We start from the raw sequence: 25,449 nt of genomic DNA, 5'->3' as shown, positions 1-25,449 counted from the left end.
TTTTCTCCATTTTACAGAGGATGAAACTAGTTGCCTGTGTGAACCATATAGTGGAAAGAGTATGTAATTAGTCTACTTTGCCCTTAGGACTCCATCCTGATAGAAAGTTATTTTTCTTTACTTAATATCCAACAAAAGAAGGAGATCACCTTGCCACAAGTTCTACCCTTGTTTAGTTGAAACATTTGACTCAATTTATAGAAGTCTATGTCTCTGTAGCTTGATCATGACACTGGAATGTCAAAAAAAAAAGTAAAAGAAGAGGGGAGAACACTGTGAAATGAAATCTACGTTTACGGGTAAGAAGCACAGAGCATTTGGCATCAGCAGAAAGCTTAGTCTTTGATGTGGAAAATAGAAGAGTTCTCGCTGTTTCCATTTGGGTCAGAGAAAGAGATGATGGCTCTGATAAGGTTACTGGGTTCCAACGCTGGATGTAAATCATGGACGAGCCACAAGTTGTCCTGCCCTGAGGATATGCAAGTGTGAAATACACGTCAGGAAAAATGTGGTCAGTGAGGAACCGCACAACGGGAAGAGCAGAACATACTTAATAAGACAAGTCCCAGTTATCCTGTGAGCGAGACTTTGTTATAAGATGAGACCACTTATTTATGTGAGTCAGGGGCTGATGACGGATGATAGAAGAGACAGAAGTGTGGATGAGTGATTTTGGGTGAATCTTCTTTTTTTTTAATTTATTTTTTACTGAAGTATAGTTGAATTACAAGGTTGTTTTCATTGCTGCTGTACAGCAGAGTGACTCAGTTATACATACATATACGTTCTATTTCATGTTCTTTTCCATTATGGTCTGTCACAGGGTATTGAATACTTTTCCCTGTGCTCTACAGTAGGACCTTGTTGTTTATCCATTGTATATATTACCGGGTTTGGTGAATCTTCTTGCCTCCAGACATACAGAAGCCAACAGCCTGCAGTGTCCCTATTCTGGACAGCTGCCTAAGGAGAAAATGTTATATTTTAGGTGTGGCAACGCCCTCAGTTTCAAACAATTTTTTCCCCTGTTTTCGAAAACATTCACACGATTAATACCTCTTGCATGTATTCAACAAAAGTTGCCTAGCAACCATCAAGAAGCATTTTTGGAGTGCAAAGGGTCTAAAAATGAATGAAGAGCAAAAACGTTGAAGCTGCAGCTGAGATGACCAGGTTTCTGATAGCAGTTTCAAAGCAGATCCCCCAGGAATCAGGCCACGCATCCCTTAAGAGTAACAAGATCTGATCTGACATCCTTAGAGACCCACTGAAATGTCCTGTTCCTGTTGGACACATGCAGAGAGGGAATATGTAGATACAAGAGGAACCTCTAAGTGTAGCTTGATGCACTTCTCTGCTTTCAGGCAGGACTGCCTCCTACCTAATCCCACATGCATGTGTAGGTAATGGGGTTTTGGAAAACACTTAAGAAGAAGGATTATTATAACACCTCCTCTGGTAACCCACTGGGGAATCTTGCAGCCTTTGGACTGAGACCACTAGGTTGAACGTGGGTTAATCCAGGAATTAACCTCTTTTCTTCAGGTTACTGATTTATACTAATGGTTGGCTCTCACAGTCATATCTTATTCTAAATGAAAAGAACCTAAGGGATCTTCTAGATCAGAGATCACGAACACGGGTGCCCAGAGGTGTCAGCAGAGAACCTTGAGGGAGGAGGGCCGGTAGGGCCTATGACAAATCAGGAAGCAGTAGATACCCATGCTCTGTAAAAAGGGGCAGCTACTCTTCAGCTCCAGTCTTTTGTTGTGTTGTAGGAATATGAGCCCAGAGTTGTCAGATCTCTCAACTCTTTCAGAAAAGCCAGATATATCAGTTTTTATGTGAAAAATCTCATGATTTTTAACTGATGACAGTAATAATTTTTAAGAAGTCTTCAAACTAAATAAACTGTGCTACCAAGGCAGATTTAGTCCATGAACCAATCTTGTTTAATGAACCTGTAATGTTATAGATGAGGGAACTGAGGCCTGGTGAGTGAGGAGACTTACTCAAATTCAGTGAATATGTGAACTCCTTAAAGTGAGGAACGGTGCTGTCTTCTCTGTTTTATTTCCAGCTGGACTAGCACAGGGTCAGGCATACGATGGCAACTCCATAAGTATTTATTGAATCAACAAATATGAGGTGTTAGAGGCAAGACCAGGACTTGGTGAGTAAGAAATCAGGATCTTAAATACTTTCTCTTAAATGACTTTATTTTCCTTCTAAGTCACCTTCACTAGCTTCTATTTAGATAGAACTTGCTCTTTTGCCAGGTTGTGTCTTGTTTACGGCGGTATTTGATTAATAGGAATGTTCTAGTGAAAATGCCAAAGGAAAAGCCCTGGATTCTATCTGGGGTTCAGCCTTCCCATAGATTTGCTTATATTGGGACTCCTACAAACAATAGGTTTTCTTGGCCTACCATATTCAATTCCATTCAGATTTTAAAATTTTTTATTTTTTGGCCGCGTCATGCGGCATGCGGGATCTCAGTTCCCCGACCAGGGATGGAACCCACACCCGCTGCAGTGGAAGGGTGGAGTTTTAACCACTGGACCGCCAGGGAAGTCCCCAATTCCATTCAACTTTCTGTCTATTAATTGAGCTCCTACAGTGTGCAGAGGCATCTGTATGGTGATTTCAAGACATAGGGGATTCAGATGAGCTGCTGGCCGGGGGGTGGGGGTGGGATTTCAATGATTAATTTAGAGAATGAAGATGCTTGGCATATAGTCTCTTCTTTAAAAAATGTTTCACCCTATTTAGGCGATACTCTACTGTGTGGCAGTTTCCTTTCTTCACTTTTTGTTTTGAGATTTAACGTTGCCCCAAACGTAGAATCAGCGATCACCAAGCCATGTTCTCCTCTTTTAACCACCTCTGGTTGTTGGCTCTATATTGGAAGGCTCTGCCCAAGTAGACAGCTGTCAGCCTCCAAGGAGGTGTACCAGCTCCCAAGCGATCCTCCAGCTTCAAGGGCACTTACTCTTTCTTCTCGGGTGCTTACCTCTGTGCTGAGGGTGCAGGTGTTTCCAGTGTGTCAATAACTCACCCACGAGAGAACTGCTGGCCTCTTGAAATGCTTGATGTATTACTTCCATGTGTCTGTGCGTATAATAGTAATAGTAATGGCGTCCACCATTGATCCGTGTTTTCTAGATACCAAGTAATGTGCTAGTCATGTTGTCTCATTTTATCTCACTCGTAGACTTTCTCAGTCATAATCTTTCAATCCCTTTTTGATAAATGGGCAGATTCAACCCCAGAGAGATGGACTTGCCCAGGGTCCCACGGTTGTTGGGTTTGTGAATTTTATGAAGAACTACCTGCTCTCCAAGGCTCTGCCTTCTTTATGAAACTTGGGTCTCCAGCAGCAATTTTACCAACTTCACAAGACTTCTGGAGTGAGAGGTGTATCTTTTTTTCAGAAGCCAACTCTAAGGGACATTTTAAACAAAGCGGACGGTGGTGATTTTGAATGAGACTGTTTAATTTCAGAACAGTGTCCTTTGCTGGCGAAGATAATCAGACGTAATGTCATCTTGCAACCTCTCTGCATGTGTGATTTCATAAAACTGGTGTAGCAGATTATTATTATAAAATTAGTATCGCATAGAACAACCCAGGGATGCAAGCCAGAAGAAATAGACAATGAATAGTTATATAAGGTTTTGGAAGCACGTGTAGTGGAACACAAGCTCACTGTATTTTCTTCTCAATTGTCTGCCGTTTGTTAATGTTTCCTTTCAACATGATTGCATCTCAGTTTCCTAGCACTTGCCATCTCAGGCTCTGTGGTGCCAGGCTCGACATAGTTCCGTCCCCTCTGTGCTAAAAATATTGCATGTATATATTCAGCCGCAACCCGACATGTGTAGCTAATGGGTTACTCAGGAGCTATGCGCTTATATAATTAAGTGATGTATGTAATTTTGTGTTAACACATTTGTAATGTGTGTTTCCCTGGTGATTGCAATGCTTTATTCTGTGTAAAGTGTGACATTTTAATTCCCGCTGAACAACTTCCTACCTTGATTTGCCTTGTGTTTGTGGCAGGGGATTATTTTGCAATCCAGATAAAAGCATTATTTATGAAATTTCTAGGCTATCCCATTACTGGGAACTTTTAACTGCAGATCAATCTCCTATTTTATTGATCTTTGTTGAAAATCTTTATTAGAATTTAAATTTAATCTCTACGTTATAGATTTGCCCAGACTTTGGCCTGCAGGAACATTTTTTTAGGTAGCTTTGCAGGGATGGGTTTTCTTAAAAAAGTAATTCTCATCAGACAGTCTGCCATCTTCCCCAGGGAACTTTGTTTCTCTTAGGTGTTGCTGCCTTTTCCCTTGTTTAGGTTCTCCAATAGAGCCAGCATCATCCCATGAGCTTGGAGGGTCTTGGCAAAACAAGTCAGATTTATAGATTCACAGACAAGGCAGGTCTCTGTTAAGCATTTAACTGGTGGACAGTTGCTGGGTCTCAGAGTTACATAGTGGGAAATAAAATGTGGACGTGTATTTTCCCCCCTTACTAATGGCAATTGTGACCAAGGGAAGGTACTGCAGACAGGAAGGTGAACCACCAAGGACGGCCCAGCCACCTTGCCGTCTTCAGAGGTATTTCTTTTCTCTAGTGGAATCAGCAGTCAGTGCAGTTTAATAAACATTTACTAGACTCTCACTAAGTACCAGACACTGCTTTCAAAACATGATACAGAGAGCCTTCAAATTTTTATTGTTCACCTACTATGATGATGCTACAGTGACTAAGACAGACATCATCCCTTTAGAGTCTGATGAGGAGAGAGACTCACAGATGATTTCAATACAGGGTGACAGGTGCTAGGGTAGAAGCCTACTTGATACAGAAGTTACAGACAAAGAGTTCCCCCCCACCCACCCAGCTGGGGATGTGGGAGAATAAGGAAGTTTTTTAGGGGATGCAATTCCCAGTGCGAGTCTGGGGAACAATTACAAGTTGGGGCAGGAGGGAAAATGGTGAAAAAGGAAGGGTATCGTCAGAGACCGCCGGGGAGCTCGGGCACACAGGTGTGGAGCCATGTGGGGAGCTTGGGAGACCTCTAGGGTATTTGTTACTATTGGAAGGTAACGAGGATGCTCCAAAGCAAGGTGGGCAGTGGTCCATTTCTCCCAGAGGTCTTGGATTCCCAAAGCCTTTCCGCACATGAGGAGGCCCCTTCAGTTTTCCGCCCAGTCCAGCAAAAGCAAGAAGGTGGCAGGCACCGTCGCCGAGTGCCAAGTGTTGCCCCGACGGCTTCGTGAGCATTTTTTCCTAGTCCCTCCCATTTTGGTCTGAGCAAACAGCTGGGAGTGTGGTGCACAGAAGTCCCGCCAGAAGGACCCACGGTCCGTGCGCTCCAAGTGAGCTTTCTCCGTTGTGTGTTTTGGCATTTGAACACAGCGGGAATGTCCTTGTCAGCTCCCATTTGACTTTATTAATTGCAGTTCCTTGGAAAGTGTGTTTTAGTTACGTGGTCTTGGGATGACGGAGCTTGCCCTGCAGAGACCCAAGAGGAGGTACTCGGGGCCCATTGCAAAGCCGTCTGCTGCCAAGGCCCTGCTGCTGATCTCGTGCAGCCAGCAGACACCAGTGTGACTCTGGGCAATTGGCAGACTCTCTGGGCCTCCCGTTCCTGATGTGTAGAATAAGGGTTTGGGCTAGATGGTGTCTGAGGTTCTCCTTACTCTCTGGAATTTCATCATTCTTTACATTACTCAAGTGAAGAATCCTACCGTCATCACAGCTCCTAGCAGCGATGTTTGGTTCCAAGTACAGTAGAAAAGCCACAAACCACTTTCTGCACTTCACGTCTTGTCATGATTCTCCGGCTCCATATTTTAGGAGGCCGTCTATGCTGGCACTCAAATCTAGATTTTAAGTTTTTAAGGTACAAAGGGAATTGCTAAGCCTCTGACTATTCCTAGAATATATGGTGGCATGGATCAAATAATCCACTTCATTAGTGTCGCCAGAGGCTGTCACCTAGCAGCTCCGTGTCCTTTCCAGGCCCCGCCTCCACTTCCCGGAGCCCTGGGGCTGTGGTTAATAATGTCAAAAGAATGTTTGAAAATTGCCCTTCTGTTGCTTCCAAAGAGTCAGAGCCCTCACGTGGTTAGAGTCCTGGGCTAGGAGTCAAATTCTAAATTTAATTGCAGTCTCTGTGAACGTCTTCGTTTTTCACTCCCTCACCATTTTTTTGATGTTTCAGTTTTCTCATCTGCATCAGTTTTCTCATCTGCAAAATAGGCATAAGATCCCTTGCGCCACAGAAATATTTGCAAATGGCTTTGTTGTACACAGGGATTGGCATTAAATTGGGGCAGAGTATCATTTTTCATTCCATAATGGGACTTAAACAAAAGCCCTTTTGAGTGTGCACCTTGTGTAAGCGCCCTGTGCTTAAATGCTGATGAATTTCAGAGGTCAGCAAACACCGCCCCCTTTCTTCATTATATTTTTTAAAGCTAAACAAGGCTAACTAGGGAATTCATTTTGGAATAAAAAGACATGAAAGAAAGGGTATTTCAGCTTGCACAATAGTACAAAAAAGAACAAGAATCATCATGTTTGCTAAAGAACTCACAGCTGTTTAATTTTGTAGTAAAATTACTTTAAGAACTTTGCAAATTCAAAGACAAAACCAAACAACTGTTGTTGCAACACTGAAATTCCACGTGTGAGTGGAAAAGCCAAGTTAAGATTAATCTGCCCCCAACCTCATATTAAAAATACAGAGCATTTTTGTTAATGCTGGTTGGAGGAGCGGCTTTTATCTAAAGAGGAGACACATAAAAGAGGAAAATGGTACATTTACTGGTAATAAGATGAAAAATAGTTTATGTTCTCATGTACTTTGCCCCCAGCTTTTTTTCTTAAGCTCCTCAGTCTGTTTTAATACCAGGTTTGTTTGCTTTTTGGGGATGGGCCTGTTAGGCAGGAAATTGTTGAAAGGCCTACAGCAGAATTTTTATTTAAATGCTGTTTTTTAAAATTAAATACCAAATTGGGTAACCAATTATTAGATTTGGAGTCCAGATTTTTATAAAATTTTATTTTTAGGCGATAAGGCTAAGTTCTGTACTTAAACTTCTATAAATTCCACGTTTCCATATGTTGCCTATTGTCAGAAACAAATAAACTGTTCCTTATTTAAAAAGAAAAAAAAAGTGGTTTTCTTCCATATTAGGGAATTATTCAGACTTCTTTCCTTGGTTCTTATAATTCCAAACCAGTTGGAACATCAGTCTATTTTTGGTTATGAAGAAACTTTGAAAATGTAGGCATGATTTTTTTAAGGTTCTAAATCCCCTAAAAATCAGTTTGCCACATATATAACAGTTATGGTTGTAAATACAGGGAAGTCATTGTATTCCAGAAAGACAGAGTTCTAATTTCCATATTACTAGCCCTCCCCCCTCCCCCATCCCTCTCCACATAGGAGGGCTGCTCAATGTAAATTCTAAAACATATAAAACAACATAAGGTTGTGATTTGTGACTGTTTCTGTCGAGGCTGAATGTTCCTACCTGTATTTGATTAAACTCTCTTGTTAGTTTCTGGGTTTTTAATGGTCTTCCCACCACATCACACAGATTGACCACAAGAGGGCAACCGAGAGTTTCCTTTCAGCTAACAAAGCCAGAACTGGTTTTAATATCAGCTAAGTGTTTTAACTTGCTAAGGATTTATTTCCCCGCCTTCCAATTGCCACACATGCAGCCTCCGAGTTTCCACTAACAGCGAATAATAATCCAAATAAAGTTCTTCTGAGGGAAAATATAGACAGACTGGTGCAGACAAGAGCTTTTGCCCAAATAAGGATCCCTTTTGTGGAGACCCCACGTGTTAGATAACCATCAAGTGACAGTTGGTCATGAGTTAATAATGTTGGATGCTGAAATATGCATGCCATGTGCTATAAAAGAGTTTGGAGGACAAAGACAAATACTGCTGTAGTTAGATATCAGAAGAATAGCAGAGGTGTGCAGACTGCTTCTCTGGATGGAGGTTGAACCTGCCAAATAATTTCATAAAAATTATTGTTATAAGTATTATACAGTAGAATGAATAATAGTCATTGCACGTTTCTGTTGACATTGCGGGCGTTTTGGTCTTAATCTCGCTGCATGTAACTGCCTTAAACGCTATAGCAACTCTTGCCTTCTAAGAAAATATTTTCTAAGCTTATTTCTACTGCTACCATTGCTGTTCTTTTATTTATTTTTTGTTTTGTTTTGTTTTTTTGTGGTACGCAGACCTCTCACTGTCGTGGCCTCTCCCGTTGCGGAGCACAGGCTCCCGACGCGCAGGCTCAGCGGCCATGGCTCACGGGCCCAGCCGCTCCGCGGCATGTGGGATCCTCCCGGACCGGGGCACGAACCCGTGTCCCCTGAGTCGGCAGGCGGACTCTCAACCACTGCGCCACCAGGGAAGCCCTCATTGCTGTTCTTTTATTTTTATGAGAACCCTAAAAAGGGGGTTCCATAAAAGAATCCAGGCAGGCGTGTAGCCCTTTGATTGGCATGTTATATTTGGAGAACCCTTAATGTCTAGGTATGTTTCTGTGTTGCTGCTGCCGCAGGAATCAAAAGGTGAGGAGGTGGAGGGGGACAGGCTTTGGTTCAGCGACAGTGACAAGTTATTTGGGAAGTTGAGACATGGGGCCAACTGAGCGATGAGCAGCCATCTTCTCAGAGTGATGCCCCCTGGCCTTTTTGGTGCTAAGATTGGGAAAAGGATATATCTCCTCTCCTGCCCCCTAGAGTTCAAACCTTTTCGTTCTGTCAGCTTTTCTGGGCTTACTGGAGCTCCTGTCTTCAATGAACAGCCTCCCTTCATGTCATATTAAACCGTAGGACTTCAGGCACCTTGTCAAAGCTGTGAAGACTGTGCCCTTGCCTTTGGGCCCGGCTGTATCAAACCTCTCTACTTACTTGCAGATGAAAACTCCAAAAAGAAAAACACACGCAGACCATGAACGTATTCAACAGTTTGTGGTGTAGAAGCTTCTACTTTTCCAGTGAGCCAAAATCGCTCAGAATCGATTTTCTCTTATTCAGTTCGCAAATGACTTACCTTATGCCCAGCCCATGCTGGTAGCAGGAGAAAATAACAAGTAAAATAAAAAATGAGACAGCTCTTTTTCTCACTTTCTTCCCTACCCCCCCACCCAACTCCCCAAGTCTGTTGTCAAGTCTTAAAATTTGCCTTGACATCTTAGTTAAGGAAGTTAATGAAATAACATCTTCATCGGGGCCATGTGGTTACTTTGAATCAATGATTACCAGATTTGAATGTTACAAAGGAGACACCTCAACTTTGGCAGAATTTTCAGATACTAACATCTATGCATGACTACCCTGCAAAACAGTGAATAAAACTCTAAATTGTACTGAAAGTTTGACTCATGATTTTTGCTATTTTAGCTTCAGATGTTAGCCTTGTTCTGTCTGCACTTTAACACACATTTCTAAGGACCTATATCTATAATCGTAACATTGAACTGTTGACTAAACCAGCGTCACCCAAGAGAGAGATACTGCAAGCCACGTGTAACTTAAAATTTTCCAATAACCACATTTTAAAAGGTAAAAAGAAACAGGTGGAATTAATTTTAATAACATTTAATTTAATGCAGTATGTCCAAAATATTTCAGTATGTAATCAATATAACATGTTATTAATGAGCTATTTGATATTTTTTGTATTGTCTTAGAAATCCAGTGTGTGCTTTACACTTACGGCACATCTCAATTTGGACTAGACATCTTTCTTTCTTTTAATATTTATTTATTTGGCTGCGTCCGGTCTTAGTTGCAGCACGCGGGATCTTCTTTGTGGAGCCCCGGGGGCTCTCTAGTGGTGTCGCGGGCTCAGTAGTTGCGGTGTGCACTGGCATGGCATGTGGGATCTTAGTTCCCCGGCCAGAGATCAAACACGCGTCCCCTTCATTGGAAGGCAGATTCTCAACCACTGGACTGCCAGGGAAGTCCCTGGACTAGACATCTTTTAGGTGCACGAGAGCCCCATGTGGCTAGTGGTTGCCATATTGGACAGAGCAACTCTAAGCAGTCCTATAAATGTTTTGGCTTTCACTGAAATAAGTGGGAATAAATTCTAACATCTTCTGTGTGTTCTGTATCTTCATCATGAGATTCCTGTCAATATCTGTCCGCTGTTTCCCCACAGTGTGACACACTCCCGGGAGCTGAGCTCCCTAGCTTACCCTGCTGGGGTTATATCGAGCTGACCTTCTTCACTCTGCCCTGCTGCAGCACACACTCTTCTCTGCCACCTGTAAGTTCCTTGGTACCACAGTAGTGCTTTGAAAGTCGTCTTCCAGTATTGTGGCTCGCAGCTCATAGAGGAGAAACGGATTTACCTGAGCAAAGAAGAATGTCTCAAAGTCTCAGACAAACAGGAACCGTCACCTTTTTACTTCTAAGTAAGAGACTATGCTGCTACTTCTTCTTCTTCTTCTTCTTCTTTTTTTGTTTTTTGGCTGCACCTCGTGGCTTGTGGGATCTTAGTTCCCTGACCAGGGGTTGAACCTGCGCCCTCAGCAGTGAAAGCACTGCATCCTAACCAGTGGTCCTCCAGGGAATTCCCTGGGATTATCCTACTTCTTAAATTATTCTTTCTGAAAGGTAGAAAAACATGAAGAGAGTGAAAAATCCCCTTTAAGTACAAATTCCTTTTGGGATCTTTTTAAAAAGAAATGGGGAACCTATTACTTGATGATCTTTTACTTTTTACTTTTCCGTATGTGTTTGAAAAAGTGAAAAGTCTCATAATATATTAGTCCAAGTCTGTAGTAAGTTAAATATCTCCATGTTAATCCACACACACACAAAAGTCTCTTTTACTTACTTCCAACATTTTCTTTAGAGATGCAGCAATCAATTATCCTCAATGTTGAAAATGGAATATCTCATTTCCAAACCTGGAGAAATGGCTGAACAAGAATGTTCTATTTATACACGAGTTTAAGAACTGCTCTGATAGTTACTGATCTTCGCAAGGTTATTCAATACAAAAATGTGGCTTGCACTTCTGTGCTGTCACGTACAATAGTAACACCATAGAACATATCAATCATGGACTAGAATAAACAGGTTTATTGATTATAACAAAAAAAGAGACAAAAATTAATTCTCTATGTTTAAGAGGTCCTATCTTTTTGTTTGTTTGTTTGTTTTTGGCTGTGTTGAGTCTTCGTTGCTGTGCGGGGGGGCTTCCTCTAGTTGCGGCGAGCAGGGGCTACTCTTTGTTGTGGAGCATGGGCTCTAGGCAAGCGGGCTCAGGAGCTGTGGCTCGCGGGCTCTAGAGCGCAGGCTCAGTAGTTGTGGCGCACGGGCTTAGTTGCTCCGCGGCATGTGGGATCTTCCCAGACCAGGGCTCGAACCCGTGTCCATCCCCTGCATTGGCAGGCGGACACTGCGCCACCAGGGAGGCCCAAGTCCTATCTTTATAAACTTCATAAATTACAGAAATCAAAATGTCCTTAAAAAATCATTTCCAGAGTGGATCCTTAAATAGCCTAAGAAAAAAAAGGACAAGTATCTTAAGTTGATGTTCTATTGGTATTGTAGATAATCATACTAAGAAAAACGAAATCTGTGTATACTGAATAGTTTTCAAAAAATGGAAACATGAGTTATTTCAAAATCTTAAGAAAGAGTACATAGTGAGCATTGAGACGACACACTTGTTCTAATTGTAGGAGTTTTGATGCGGGTTTTTTTTTTTCCTCAACATCCAGCAGGATCTTCATTAATTGAGGCTCCTGGGGCTTGGAAATGGCTGGTGGGTACCTGGCATCTGGGGAGAAGAACAGCAGGAGAAATGAGTTGCCAGGTACATGTGAAAGTGAAGTTTGAGCCCCGATAGCATTTTAGAATCCATTTTTTGCTTTGGCTGAGTTTGTGACTTCTCCACAAGACTTTGCAGCTGGGGAGGAAATTGGCCCTTTGTGCGCAGCCTTGAGCACCTACACGGTGCTGCCTCCTGTACCTTAAGATCCAAGCTAAGCCCTCAGGCATCCATGCTGCCCTGATGTCTCTTCACAAAATATTTGGAATTCTAAGGCCAAAGTCTTTCCGCAGGTTCCTGAGGCCATGGCCTATAGACTTCATTACCCCAAAGACGAATAAGCATTTGCAGAGCAGCTGTGAGCCACCAGGGTCCTGAAGGGGATCTTTCATCTGAGATGGTTGAAAGGATACTGTGATGATGGTTGGAGGATGCTGTGAGTAATCAGAACAGACCCAAATTTGAAAGGCCTGGCATTGGCTTCAGTCTCCTTCCCCTCTTCCAGAATTCTCTCCTTAAAGAGTCAATCCTCTGAAAACCCAGAATCTCTCCTCACTCTAGACCTCAATTTAGCTCCCCGATTCCCCTCTTACTCCGCAAGTGGTAGTGAAAAGCAACCACAATCCCTTTCTTCTTTGCCAGCGCCCTTTTAGACAGGCCTATCATGGACTTCTAGAACATTTCTGAATGCCTTTGGAATTCCCTACATCATTTTGAAATGATATAAGATAACATTTGGCCATTTAAATTTGTCTCCCTCCTCAAGACACAGAGGGGAAATAAAGATAGAGATCTGCCCATCACTGCTGGTAAAAACTGACTAAAAGAGAGGTTTGATTGTGTATTAATGGCAAGAATGCATGGAGTCACATGCTTTCAAACCAATTAGCAATACAGATGAGCTAGCAAGTCAAGTTCCATTTATAGGCTGGGGGAAGGGGAGAAGTAAAATAATCTGTGTTGTTAAGTGTTTCTGAGAAATGAAGACCTCCAGGGCAGAGAGAAGGCGGATCAGGAAATAGCTATGCAAATCACATGCCTATGAAATTACTAAGACTTTGATCAGAGGCATTAACAACTGCTGGAGCATTCGCAAGTACGAAACAAGGAGTGAGTAAGACAGGACATATTTGGAAGGCATTACAAAAGTGTTTACTTACATGGTTTGTTGAGCAGTCAATGGAGTCCACGGCTGTTTTGGACTTACGTTGCCCGACCAGTCCAGGTATGACAAATGCAGTGATACATTCCACTCTCATTAGTGACTCTTGGGGATCTCAGTGACAAAGACCCTAAGTGGCTTGACCTCATAGAAAGCCTGCTTCATTTTTTTTCCCCCACACTCTTTCTAATAACACTACCGCGCATCCTTCTACAGGTGGTAGGAGAGGACCTGGATTCAGTGAGAGCATAGTTCATTGGAAATGCTAAATTGTAGTTAATAGGCACGGTGGTTGAAGCAACATCAAGGTATGGCTTGGGCTAAAGCAACCTTGGAAACTCAAAGCAGCCGTGACATCCAGAGTAGTGAGTGTGACCACTCCCCTGGGGCACACCCCTTGGTCCCTGTGCAGGGCTGCCTCGTCTTGGTGGCATTTGAGAGTGAGGGCATTTGAGGCTGGCTCTGGTCTCAGCTTGCAAGTCTGGACTCATCTTTTTAATGCCTTTATTTGAGGGAAAAAATTACTCTTAAATAGGAAACTGTCAGAACAATGACAGAAAATGATAACACTCTTGCAGCTTTTTTTAAACTGTGCCTGTTTGCTTTAAAGTCATCATTTAAGTTAGCAAGCCCCTCAGGATGGAATTGTGCTTGTTAATGGCCCGGTGTCTTCTTCTCTCAGACAGCGCAGTTGCTTCTCAAACATTTCTGCTGGGTGTGGGAAATTATTTATAGGCGAACAGAATAAAAGTAAACTTGCATGTTCTTAAATCTATATATAATTGATTCTTTGTGAATTCATGGAAAGATTCAACCAATTATCGGATGCTGAGTACCAGCGGCTGCAGTTTTCTGGCCTTGCTCTGTGAGGTGTGGAGCGGGGAGTATATGGAATGTAACCGTGGATTTGAAATAAAATTTCAGGGAATCATTTATGAATTTAAAAGTAAAACTGTTGGCTTTAGGTTAAAGCCAGCATGAGAGCTGAGAGCTTCTGTTTTTCTTTTCTTTTTTTCCAAGTATTTGAAAACTGAAATTCTGTAAGAGATTATCTGTGAAATGCCTTTCTTTTATTACACCCATAAATTTCAGGAGTGGCTTTGATCAAGCCTTCTTCTGCCATTCTCGGTTTCTAAATCTTTTACTCATACGTTAATAACTTTAAAAACACTCATCCTATTTTTGTTGTAGTGCAAGAGGAAGTTTCTAAGGAGTCAAAAGGGAAACATTGAAAATAGAACACAATAAATGATAACTAAATTAGGATAGGTTTTTTTTTTTCCCCCAGCAGGAGCAATGCTCCATGCTGAAACTTGCCAGAGTATTTTAAGATTATTGTCTGTAAAGACAATGTACCAAAGAATTGAGATGCTCAGAGGAAAGGCATTGAAGAAATGCAAAGTATTATCAGTAATGCACGCTATGCATAGAACAATGCTTGCCAGTCCATAATCCTTCAATCGGTGTCGTTTAGTTTTCTGACTTGTGTTTAGTGTTACACACACACACACACACACACACACACACACACACACACACACACACACACACACACACACACACACACACACACACACACACACACACTTGCAAATCAAATGAGTTAACGCTCTGCCAGCTTCCTCTAGACATTGACCCTGGGGGTCAAACTCTTAGGAAAATGATGCCTGGTTTTCCATTCCCCTAATTCCAGTCCCTACCAACAAGCAAGTCCTATCTCTGAGTGGAAGCTCACAAAGAATTTCTCGAGAGAACATGTTGCTGTGCTGGCAACAAAATCCTCTCTGCAAAACGAGAAGAAAGAGTTGTTAACTGATGAGTCAATCCAGCTTTTATAGCAGTTTATCTTCATGGCATTTCCAAGAGCATAAATGTTATAAAAAAAAAAAAGAGACGGTCATGACAGGAAGAACACAGTAGGAAAAAAAACAGGAACATTTAAGCCAAAAGCAATTTACTTTGCCAGTAACTGGTTACATTTCCTTTGTTTTTATTATTATTGCAAGATGAAAGTTTCCCACACCTGTGCTGCCCTGACACATAACTTGTCAGAACCCACAGTGAAGTAAATACGTACATGAACGCCTGCAACTCTGAGCTTCTAGACTCTTTAAGAAAAACAAAACAAAACACAAAGCATGTTTTGCTATACTGTTTAAAAAAAAAAAAAGACTGTGATTCAGTAATAGTTGAAGGAGTTTTTAAGAAAAGGAAAAAAACAACAAAACACATGGGTCAGATGTCAAAGTAGCCTGGGGCACTGGTGGGTGCCGATTCTCCTGGGATTAACACCTATAGAAATAGCTGTGACGTCACAATGGTGAATACTTGTTAATTTCATGGGGCTGAGTAAGAGGAACAGATGGGCAGTCTGAGAGGGAAGATTTGTTTTAAAAAACCACAGAGATCTTTCAACGATTAGGCAGAAGAGTTAGTCAGTGGCTCACTGCAAGGGGGTAATGTACTCGGTGCTCTAAGTTTTATTGGAACCCTGTGACTTAACTGATGGGGACCCCTGCTCGCCCTCAGGGCTGTAGGATACCGTGTGATGCCTGAGATGGGCTGCAGCGCCCTCGTGCTGTGTGGTATTTGAGAGTTTTTTCATTTGGGGAAAGCGCCCTGGAGACTGCCAGCCCAAGTTAATAATATAGATCCCTCATTATGAGACACAGTGTGTATGTCCTCTGTTAGAGAGAAGTCCCTTAAAGCAGGGGCTCTGGACAATGTCCGGCTGCCTGGGCTGGAAGCCTTCTGCTACCAGTAACCAGTGGTATGACCTAAGACAAAAGTAATTTCACTCTATCTCAGTTACCTGGTCTGTAAAATGGGGATAATACTTGTGCCTTCCTGTTGGCTTGTTTTGAGTTTTAAATGAGTTACTGTATGCAGAGTGCTGACTGGCAAGAAAAAGTGCGCCGTAAGCATCAGCTATTATTATTATGTGTGAATAATATTGAAAACATTCGTGCAGAGGGCTTTGACTGAACTCTCTGAGCCGGGCCAGGGTTGGCCAGTGGATATACACACGTATCAAAGTAACTGTGCATTTCCTGCTTCACACTAAAATACACTACATGTCTTTTTTTTGAAGTAGAACTCACCAGCACCAGGTATGCTATCAGTAAATGTACTGCTGGCTTCCAAGAATGGCTTTGTTGGTAGAGACTGATCTCATCTAAAGCAAGGGAGCTGGTGTGCGTCTGGAGTTTTAGGATTCCGGTTCTCTCAGGAAGTGTGCGGCCCTTAGCTGGCAAGAAGAGGGCGGGTTTAGGTGGGTCCGGGGCAGCTAGGAGGAGGTGGGGAAGAGTTAAAGGCCAGAGCCACGCCCCCCTGACCCCACCACACCATAAAGCATTTGTTTTCGTTCACCCGCCTAGCAAATGATTTGTCTTCTTGACCCTGTAGGAAAAAAAAATGTAATCTGGGGACAAGAATATTTGCTCTCCCCAAAAGCCAGCCTTTCGGTCCCAAAGATTCACCTGGGGTCTTGTGGATCCAAAAAATCTCCAATTGTATTACGGGAGTAATACACGGAGTCCTGCACGCTCCATTCCCCCAGGACTTTGAACGTCCGCTCTTCAGGGCATTTGTTCATTGCATGTGGGACAATCGTGGTCCCACTGAGATGCCAGATACAGTTACCCTAAGCAGGAACCAAAGGCTGTAGGTTTCCTGTCTCATTTCCCACAGCAAACTCAAGTCACTGGTGTGTGCTCCCAGAGCTCACAGGTAAGCAGGAAAGGTGAGTGCCGTTTTTCAGGTGCCCAGTGTGACGGGCATACATGTGGTCAGGTCGGCGGGCCCAGCTCTTGACACCAAGGAGGCCTATGTGGGCACGTGTATTTCCACTAGTCACTTGATTATTCAACAGTATATTAGGCAGTGCTGCCCCTGGATGGATACTGGGGCAGAGAAAAATGAATCTAACATGGTCCTGCCCTTAAGGACTCTCCAACTTCGTATAATAATAAGCTATGAGACACAGCTAAAGTACAAATAATACAGTGATACCTTCCATCAGAGAAGGTCAGAAAAGAAGTTCAGAGGGGAAGCTAAAAGAGGTATTTGAGTTTGAGGCTTTGGTGACTGGTGAGATTTACCTAACCATGCCTGAAACATCAGTGTACTTGCCTTTCTTAGGGACAAAAGCCTTTTTCTCTTGATCAGATTCCACTTAGAGTTTAAGTTTGTGCGACCAGACTATTAGGTGTTAGTCTGTTCTAAATTTGCAATTCTCAGAATTTGCTGGGGAAGGGCATGTGCCTCTCTGGGTTCTGAAAGCAGCTCAGAGAATGGAGAAAATAGACCCGATTTGGGGATGACTTATTTGTCAGTTCCCGGAACCTTTGCCTTTATTCAAAACAGCCTGTTCAGTGCAAGTTCTCTCTATCTAAAAGGCCTTTGGGATTTGAAAGCTTTTCTGGAAATAAATGCCTTTTAGGTTTAAATGCTTTTTGCCAACATGTTAGGAAGGAACGATCACAGTAACAAGTCTTAGAACAGAGGCAAGATTGTTTTCTTCCTTTTAACGAAATGCCTCAGACCTACCCCAAGTTCTGTGGGTTTCTGTCAGCTTTCTGTTCTGCTATTATTATGATAAGGGACTTGAAAGTACATCCTTCCCTCGCGGTCATTAAAGTCTTAGCCCTTGGGTCAGTTGTGGAAACACTTCTGTGCTACACTGCGTCCTCAAACCAAAATGGTCCCCGCCCTGGCTCCAGGCCGAGCCTGGAAGGAAGGTGGCATCGGGCTCTGACAGGGGAACGGGAGGCCAGGATCCACAAAACAGGCCGGATGAAATCACCAACCCCGTGTGGTAGTCTCAGAGAGAGGCAAGCCCTGCCTGCCAGTCTGGCAACTCAAGCCAAGTCCTCGGAGCTCATCCCACACACCCCCGTGCTAGTCACTGCTGTGTGTTTACATGAGTAATGGAGCTGCCGGGGGAGGGGAGTTGTAAGCAGAGCGCTGAGCCTCGCAGCTCGCATTCGGAGGGAAGCTGACATCCACACCAAGTCAAGTCGAGACTTCAGGGACACAGGGCCGGGAAGCAGTCACATGCTGTAGCTTTCACGCGCACAGACATCATCAGGCAGATGTTTGTCGACTGGAATGGGTAATCGCCGCTTTCTCTTTGCTTGATTTTTTTGTTTGTGAGTTTGTTTGCCTTTGATGATTCCAGGCTGGCTTTCTGAGATGGACTTTAAGACAAACGTTTTGGGGAAATGAGAGGAGAACGGATTTGGGAAGGGGGGGAGTCTGAGCCCCAAAGCCACTTTTTAAACTTTTGCCTGAAAGTAAAGGCAGCTCTGCTTTATTGTGCTTTGTCAACAGCAAGACTGTTATCCACAGTAGAAAATCAAATGAGTGGGATTAATTGTGTTTGTTAAGAGGAGTCCAGTGTACAGTGCCCTAAAAGCACTGGTTAGTGGCGTGACATGAGTAAGATTAACAACAGTTAAGAGGGTTTGAGTTGTTCAGATTTTCCATGGTCATAATCATACCTTAAAGCAATAAAGAAGTGTGGGTACCTTGAAAGGTCCTAAAGAAATTGCTTGGGGTATAATTTGTTAGTTTGGAATTCTTCAAGGGCTAGTCGGTTAGTTGGTTTGTTTTATTTTTGCTTGACTCCGGTGACTGATGAAGTTAAATGTGAAAGCTGATGCCGGAGAGTCGTAGCACTCAATAAACAGCAGCCTTTTTTTTTTTTTCCTTCTTCTTTCTGTATGGATCTTAAAGGGATTCAAACTCAGCATCCAAGATGAAATATAACTTTGATTTGTGTCTTGTCTGTGGCTTTTAAAAAGTATAATCTCCACGGAATCAGGCTAACTCCAGTGTGATCTTTGGAAGTTATTTTAAGTAACCCTCAAGATCTTCATAAAAAAAATATATTGAAAAGGAAAAAAGAACATGCTGACTTAAATGTATCTGCCAGATCTGTTGAGATTTGAAGCATGCTGGTCGCGATATTAATAGTAAATACATGGGATAATATTTTTCAGATTGTTATTTTGAATGCCTCTTTTTTTTTTTTACAGCTCTCTCCTTACTTATTTGTATCATACTTTGAGAAAACACTCATGTCTCCACTTTTGAAGAGAGATGTTTTCAAACGTTACATTACTATGATACCGTAATGGGCTGGCATATCATTTGGGTTTCTGAAAACAAGATGCAAAACAAAAAACAAAGAATGAGCCAGGCTCAGGGCTGTCTTTCAGCCCAACATGTTTCTTTGATAACAGTGGGGAAGTGCGTTTTCCTTATCCTAACCCTTTAAAGCTGAGGGCTTCGTTTTATTTATATTAATTAGACACGTTCCAGTGCAATAGATGAGCTTTGGGGAACATGGACAGAAGTGTACAGTCTACCAAGAGGCAGCCTTTCAGAGAGAGACGCCTAAAAGGAGGCTTGGCTACCACAGATGTGTATGTTTCTCTGAACAATTAGAGGGCGCCACTGGAGTTTTAACATCCTTGGTTTTTCATAAGGAAACCCACGCAAATGAAAATGTATCTCATCTGTTCTCCATTTGTTTTTCAGCGCCAAATCTTAAAGGCAGACCACGCAAAAAGAAACCATGCCCACAGAGAAGAGATTCATTCAGTGGTGGTAAAGATTCCAACAACAATTCCGATGGCAAATCCGTTGCCAAGGTACAGTCATTCGGCTCCATGGTATTCGTTCTGCTGCATCTTTTTGTTTTCCCCTCTTCTCTTTCTCTCTCTGCTCCTGTGTCTTGGTGGCAGTTTTCAATTCAGAGTCTGACTTTGCTATTCACAGCTCTCTGCTGTTCCTGTTCCCGCCACCTCCCCTCCCCTCCCCTCCCCTCCCCACCCCTCCCCTCCCCACCCCTCCCTCGGGGGTGGGGGTGGGGGTGGGGGAGGGGCAGTGCAGGCATTTTGATTAGTCAGCAGAAAGACTTCCCACCTCCCTGTTTGGCCTGTTGGGTAAAGGACAGATGATTAAGCGCCCACGTCATTGAGGCTGAGATTTCATAGTAGATGACACAATGACATAGTTTACTCTGCTTGTATCAAAAATAGACAAGCTGAACCATCCTCTTTCTGAATGTATTCGTCTAAATATGTTTCAGCGGTTAACAGAGGATGAAATTAGAAATGGCTATAATTAATCTTTTTTCAAGTTACTTTTTTTTCAAAGTCACCTCTAATTTACCTTAGAATTAAAGACACGTAGCCCAGTACTTACGTGGATACATATGCTCATATATAGATTTACATGTTTTTAAAGATCACTCTTGATGCAGAATGAAAGTCCAAACTCTAGGCTCTTTTTCAGGCCCTGGGGCCTAAGCAGTCTTTGGAATCTGGAAAGTGCATGCCTGAAGTATTTAGCACCATGAAGGGTGAAGTGTCACTTCATATTTTTAGGCTTATCTTTTTTTTTTTTTTTTTTTTTTTTTTACTTTTGTGGCTTGGATCGTGTTTCCATGATTCCGTTTACGGGGTGTTTGCGTTTAGGTGTTGTTTCTGTGCCAAAGACAGCAGTAGCCCCTTTAGGACCTGAATTGAAGCCCGGATTTCAACTGATACCACGTTTCCAGATCCAAGGACTTAGCTTACGAAAATGGGAGCATTATTAGTGAATTTGGAAGATCCTAAAGTAGGAAAACATGAATTCAGTTCTCTGTTGACCATCTACTATTTTTCTGCCATGGCCTCCTCTTCTCCTCCCAGTGAAAAGAAGCAAATCCCAGACATTCACATTCTATAGCTTATCTTCAAGGATTATTTCATCAGGAAGTTCTGAGGACTTATGGGTTAAAATTTCTTCATGCTTCCAAGATTGCAAGGGGTTAAAAAGAGACCACCCAGTAGAAATGTGTGTTTTCTGGCTAAAAACAAATCTGTTTTTCCCTAAAGTTATTTTTGTTCTGTTCCTTTAACCTTCTGCCAAGTGAGTCTGTGTGGATACCAAAAATGAATTTTCTAGTAATTCGGACATCTTGGCCCTACAACTACCTATCTAGGGCTTCGACTTCTGTGGTCTTGAAGGATGTCAGCGGGAACAGTTTGTTCCCTGTGACATGGCTTGCAAGATACTGCAGAATGCAGTGAGAGGGTTTTAGGATCGTGGCATTCAGCAGAGCTTGTCCTGACAAGGTCTTGTGTTGGCGCCCTGCCCCATACCTCTAAGGTGACATCACGTGTTTATCCCAGCATGTTCTGCACCTGAGCCCAGCAGGAGGAAGCTCCTTCTCATGTCATTTGGAGCCACCACCAAAGAGTGCCTCTGGGAGTTTTACAGGAACTCATACAATTGATCTGAAAGAACAGCACCTCGAATATCACCCTCCGTGGAAGGCAGCTCAGGACTCCTACTCGGACCCACAGAACTGAAGAGAACTGCAGTCTGTATTTGCTGTTCACTGACTTACCCTTCTCAGAAGGGACAGTAGTGAAGCCTGGGTTTTCTGAGTGACCTTCTCCACTTGATTTGCACCAGCACTGCCACTTAGCATCTTTACCAGAAGGAGGGTCATCCTTCCGTCATTCGTTTCAATGGTGACTTGATGAATGTCATGCTGCAGTCAGCTCCCGGGGACTCGTTTAAACGCCCTGCTCCTCTCGGAGTCTTGGATTACAGTCCTGCTTTGTCTGCTTCCAGTGGGTCTGGAAAGACCGCTTCACCTAGAAGAGAGAGACTGGTAGGTATGAAGTATGGCGGGCTTATCTGTTGGCCCCAACAAATGGATGTAAAATCCCTGCTGAATGGACAGGCCACATCTGGGGCCGGGACAGCGTTAAAAAGACGTGTGTGACTTAAAGTGGTCTTTTCTCATGAAACGCTACCGTAGAGGTTACAAGTCTGTGACCGTCTGATCATTTGCTGAACCGGAAGCAACATTTCAGGTGATAGTTTGGCTTTATGACCAAGACTTGTGTGACTGTTTGTTTTTTTTTCAAAAGTGCCTCAAACAGACCATTTCTAACTGTGGATCAGTACCAGCTTCCTGCAGCTCCACGCAGCAGAGCTCTTAGAGTAAGAACCCACTCACTTTGTTGTGTGCATGACTGGAAACGCAAGTCAAGTAATTTGCCTGTTGCTATCCAAAGGTTGCCCTCTTTCAGTGAGAACATGAAAACTAACTTTGCAAGACTGTTTTCCAAGGGACAGAGAATTTCATGGCTTTCCAACAATAGCAAAAGTCTCATGGAGAAGAGGCTACCAGTTCTCTGAAGATGTCATGAATGTGTCCAACACAAATCCAGGTCTGGGGCAAAAGCCCATTCATAATGCCGACCTATACAAGAGAAGTCTTCTCAGCCTGGCTCTCTAATGAAAGGCCTCCATTGATAAAAGGCAAATGACTTTTCACATCCTGTAAGCACTTTCCAAAGGCCAGAAGTACATTAACAGGTGGCTTATATTCTTGTATTCTTAAAGGAACATTAAAAAGGGAAACTGCAATAGGTTCTTCCCTTTAAATCACAAGCATACTTTTGATACTTCACAAATGTGATACTTCCATTATTTTCAATATTTTTCATCCCATTTGGTTCGCAGAATTCACCCCAGGGATTATCCTTCTTGCTTTCCTGAGGAAGAAAATGAGGGTTTCCTAGGAAGTTAGTGACCAAATCGAAATTAGACTCTAGTTCCTTTCCTGCTGGTTCAGCACATCTTGCTGCCCCAGTTGAAGGCTGAATTAGTTACAACTCAATCCAGTGAAAGGATGTGGTTAATATCAAATAGATGGTGGTTCACTGAAAATGTTAAATGTGGATTCTTTAATTAGCACTTCCTCAATCACTTTGGAAACCCCAAAGCTCTTAGTGAACTCAACAAGTGTAAGGTGTTCAGGTCTGGTGGGGGGGGGGAGCGGAGTGGGGGGGAACAGATCTAGTAATTAACTGTTACCATCAAAAGGCTGGGCTTTCTCAAGGTCAGCATGAAGACTAGCTCCTGTGTCATATTTCAGTAGCTTAAAACGCTGAGAATGTTTCCGGTAAGTGTGAAAAAAATGTAGAAAGGAACTTGGCCTGGTCCTATCCAGAAACAGAATAATACCCTAAAGGGCTCATTTATGTTAAGTGAAGAAACGTAGGAGCTAGTCTGAGGACAGAAACCACTGTTAATGTCTTACGAAGCCCCTGGCCCCCAAGGGAAGCCCCCTGACTTTCAGGATGCAGCTCAGTAGGTGGCAGCCCAGCATCACCTGGAGCCTCCCCTGTGATCATGGGGTCTGAATGACTTTGGGTCGGGGTTGTGCACGCCCTCTGTGCTTTCCTTCTGTTTCTGGGTGTTTCTGCATGGGTGAGGCAGCTCCCTAGACACTGAGGGGCAAACCTCACACTCCCTTAACAGTGGCGCTTCTGACCTAACAATATAAATAAGTGGCCCGTTATCACTGCAGATTTAAGACCTCAGCCTATTTTATATGCAAAACTGACACCTACTCCTGGTTTTAAAAGGTGGGTTTGGAGTGTGGGAGACCTGAGTTCTCAACTCAGAGCTCTACCCGACACTAGCCACATACTAAAATACATACCGCTGAGCTTCAGTTTCCTTGACTGTAAAATGGGGCTCAGAACCTCCCTTTTATGATTCTTGTGAACATTAGGTAGGCTGTGTGAAGCCCAGGGCGCGCTGCTCCATTGATACTGGTTTCCTTCCCTCTGCTCAACACACAATGGAAGGAATGGAGCCCTTTTACACTTTGGAAACCACCGAGTTTTATCTTCAACTTCTCATTTGATAAATCACATTTCTAAGCTGTAGGTTTTGTAATGCCTAGTGATAAGATATGGTCTTTAATTGGAAGTATGTTTTGACTATCAATTTAATATTTTTATGAGTGTCAGTAAAATACAGTGTTTAAAAAACCACAAGCCATCGAGTGAGACTACCTGGGTTCAAATTCCAGACTCGCCACTTACTAACCTGGACATGATCTTGTGATCTTGGATGTGTTACCCATCCTCTCTGTACCTCAGTTTCCTCCTCCCTCATAGAGTAATAACCTGCCCCATTAGGGTTGTGGGCATGAAATGAGATAGGGCCCACACAGGGCTTAGAATAGAGCCTGGCTACATAGTAAGCGCTCAAAAAAGGCCAGAGAGCAAGACAGATTAGAACTGGAGTGATTTTATGATTTTAAAGAGCCGTTAAATGATCGATTTCATCAGAACTTTAGACTCAACAATCTGAAATTTGACAGTGAAAAATGATGACAATATAAAGTTTCCCAGGATGCTTGCCTTAATATAATGTTACAAAGTACTAAAGTTTGAAAATACTGTAAGAAGAAATCCTATATGGAAAAATGTTTTCATCCCACTTCCACCGATCTTTAAAAATTAAAATCTTATCTAGAGGCCCAGTTGATTGAGCTGTGCAGGAAGTTTTATTTTTTTTCCAGGACTCTAAAGATATTAAACTAGTGTGTCCATTTGAGAGAATAAACAATAAAGAAGACCCTTGCAGAGGAGACGTTTGTTTCCCTTTAATAGATAAATGTAGCCTTTTATGTTCTTAGAGGAGAGGTTCCCCTTTGGTAAATAAGTGAGGCCTTTTATGTTCTTAGCTCTTGGGAAGGAGACTCTGAAGGGAAAGAATAAGAGGGGTCAGAAATCTGAAATGGAAAACCTTGTTGAATGTGTGGGACATTTTAATTTGTAACATTTCCTGGGCAGTCATCCTCTTCTCTCAGACGTTAGATCGGGAGATGTAACGAATATTGGAATGTACACATTCCCCATGGGCTCACTTGAACTCGCAGCTTGACCCTTTGTACTTCCCCCTTTGACAATTAAAATAGCTCAGCAGCTCAGCCGTTACATTTAACAACCATCAAAGGCCTCTTGTAGAACGTGGCAGCGAGGAGGGAACATGAGGTTGGCCGCTCCGTGTGGCGGGCTCCGTACTTGCCTGGAGCATGGAGGGAAGAACATCTGGCCCATGTACTGTCATTTATTTATTAATTATGGAGCTTTTCACTTACTCTTCTTGGGTTTTTAGCTGACCTCTACTTTTTCTTTTGTGGCAACTTAACATCTATGAGATTCTCAGAGCTGACTGAAAAGCGAGACACTCTCCTTAAAGAGTGGGGTGTTTTGTTTCCTACTGAGGGTGTATCTGGGCATCACCCTCGGGTGACATATAGCAGAGACCTTGCTGGTATTCCTGATGCCAACATCTGCCAGCATTGACCTGTTTTTCCAGTTTGCTGGGAAGAGTGGCAACAAGATAAGTTTACTATGAAGAAATACACTTGCCTTTCATTTTGATACAAAATGCGAAACATGGGACTGTTATTAAGAACGTTCCTTGAATGATAGTAACAGATGGTGCCCCTTAGGAAAATAAAGTGTATAAAGAGACAGGAGAATGGTCCTAGTAGATGCAAACACTGTTTCTGGTTTCATATCAACATACTTGTAAGGAGTCTAGAAGAGGCTGGCACAGTTTGGCAAACCATG

General features: G+C 42.8%; 1 protein-coding gene across 16 annotated transcripts in view; it reads left to right on the top strand.

The window, feature by feature from the left end:
* The window catches only part of ARID5B (AT-rich interaction domain 5B), a 289,023-nt gene that overhangs the window by 227,857 nt on the left and 35,717 nt on the right, over positions 1–25,449 (top strand). For 15 of the 16 annotated variants that reach the window (XM_079899440.1, XM_079899444.1, XM_079899442.1 and 12 more), the window contains one exon: positions 19,547–19,659. In XM_079899440.1, coding sequence (XP_079755566.1) covers positions 19,547–19,659 — 113 coding nt within the window. Of the gene's footprint in view, positions 1–17,790; positions 18,117–19,546; positions 19,660–25,449 lie in introns of those variants that run through there. The other variant, XM_079899437.1, reaches the window with a different exon arrangement.

Source organism: Stenella coeruleoalba, assembly GCF_951394435.1.
Source record: "Stenella coeruleoalba genome assembly, chromosome: 16".
Taxonomy (NCBI): domain Eukaryota; kingdom Metazoa; phylum Chordata; class Mammalia; order Artiodactyla; family Delphinidae; genus Stenella; species Stenella coeruleoalba.
The sequence above is the reverse complement of the archived record's forward strand: the minus strand, read 5'-3'. Positions and strand labels throughout refer to the sequence as shown.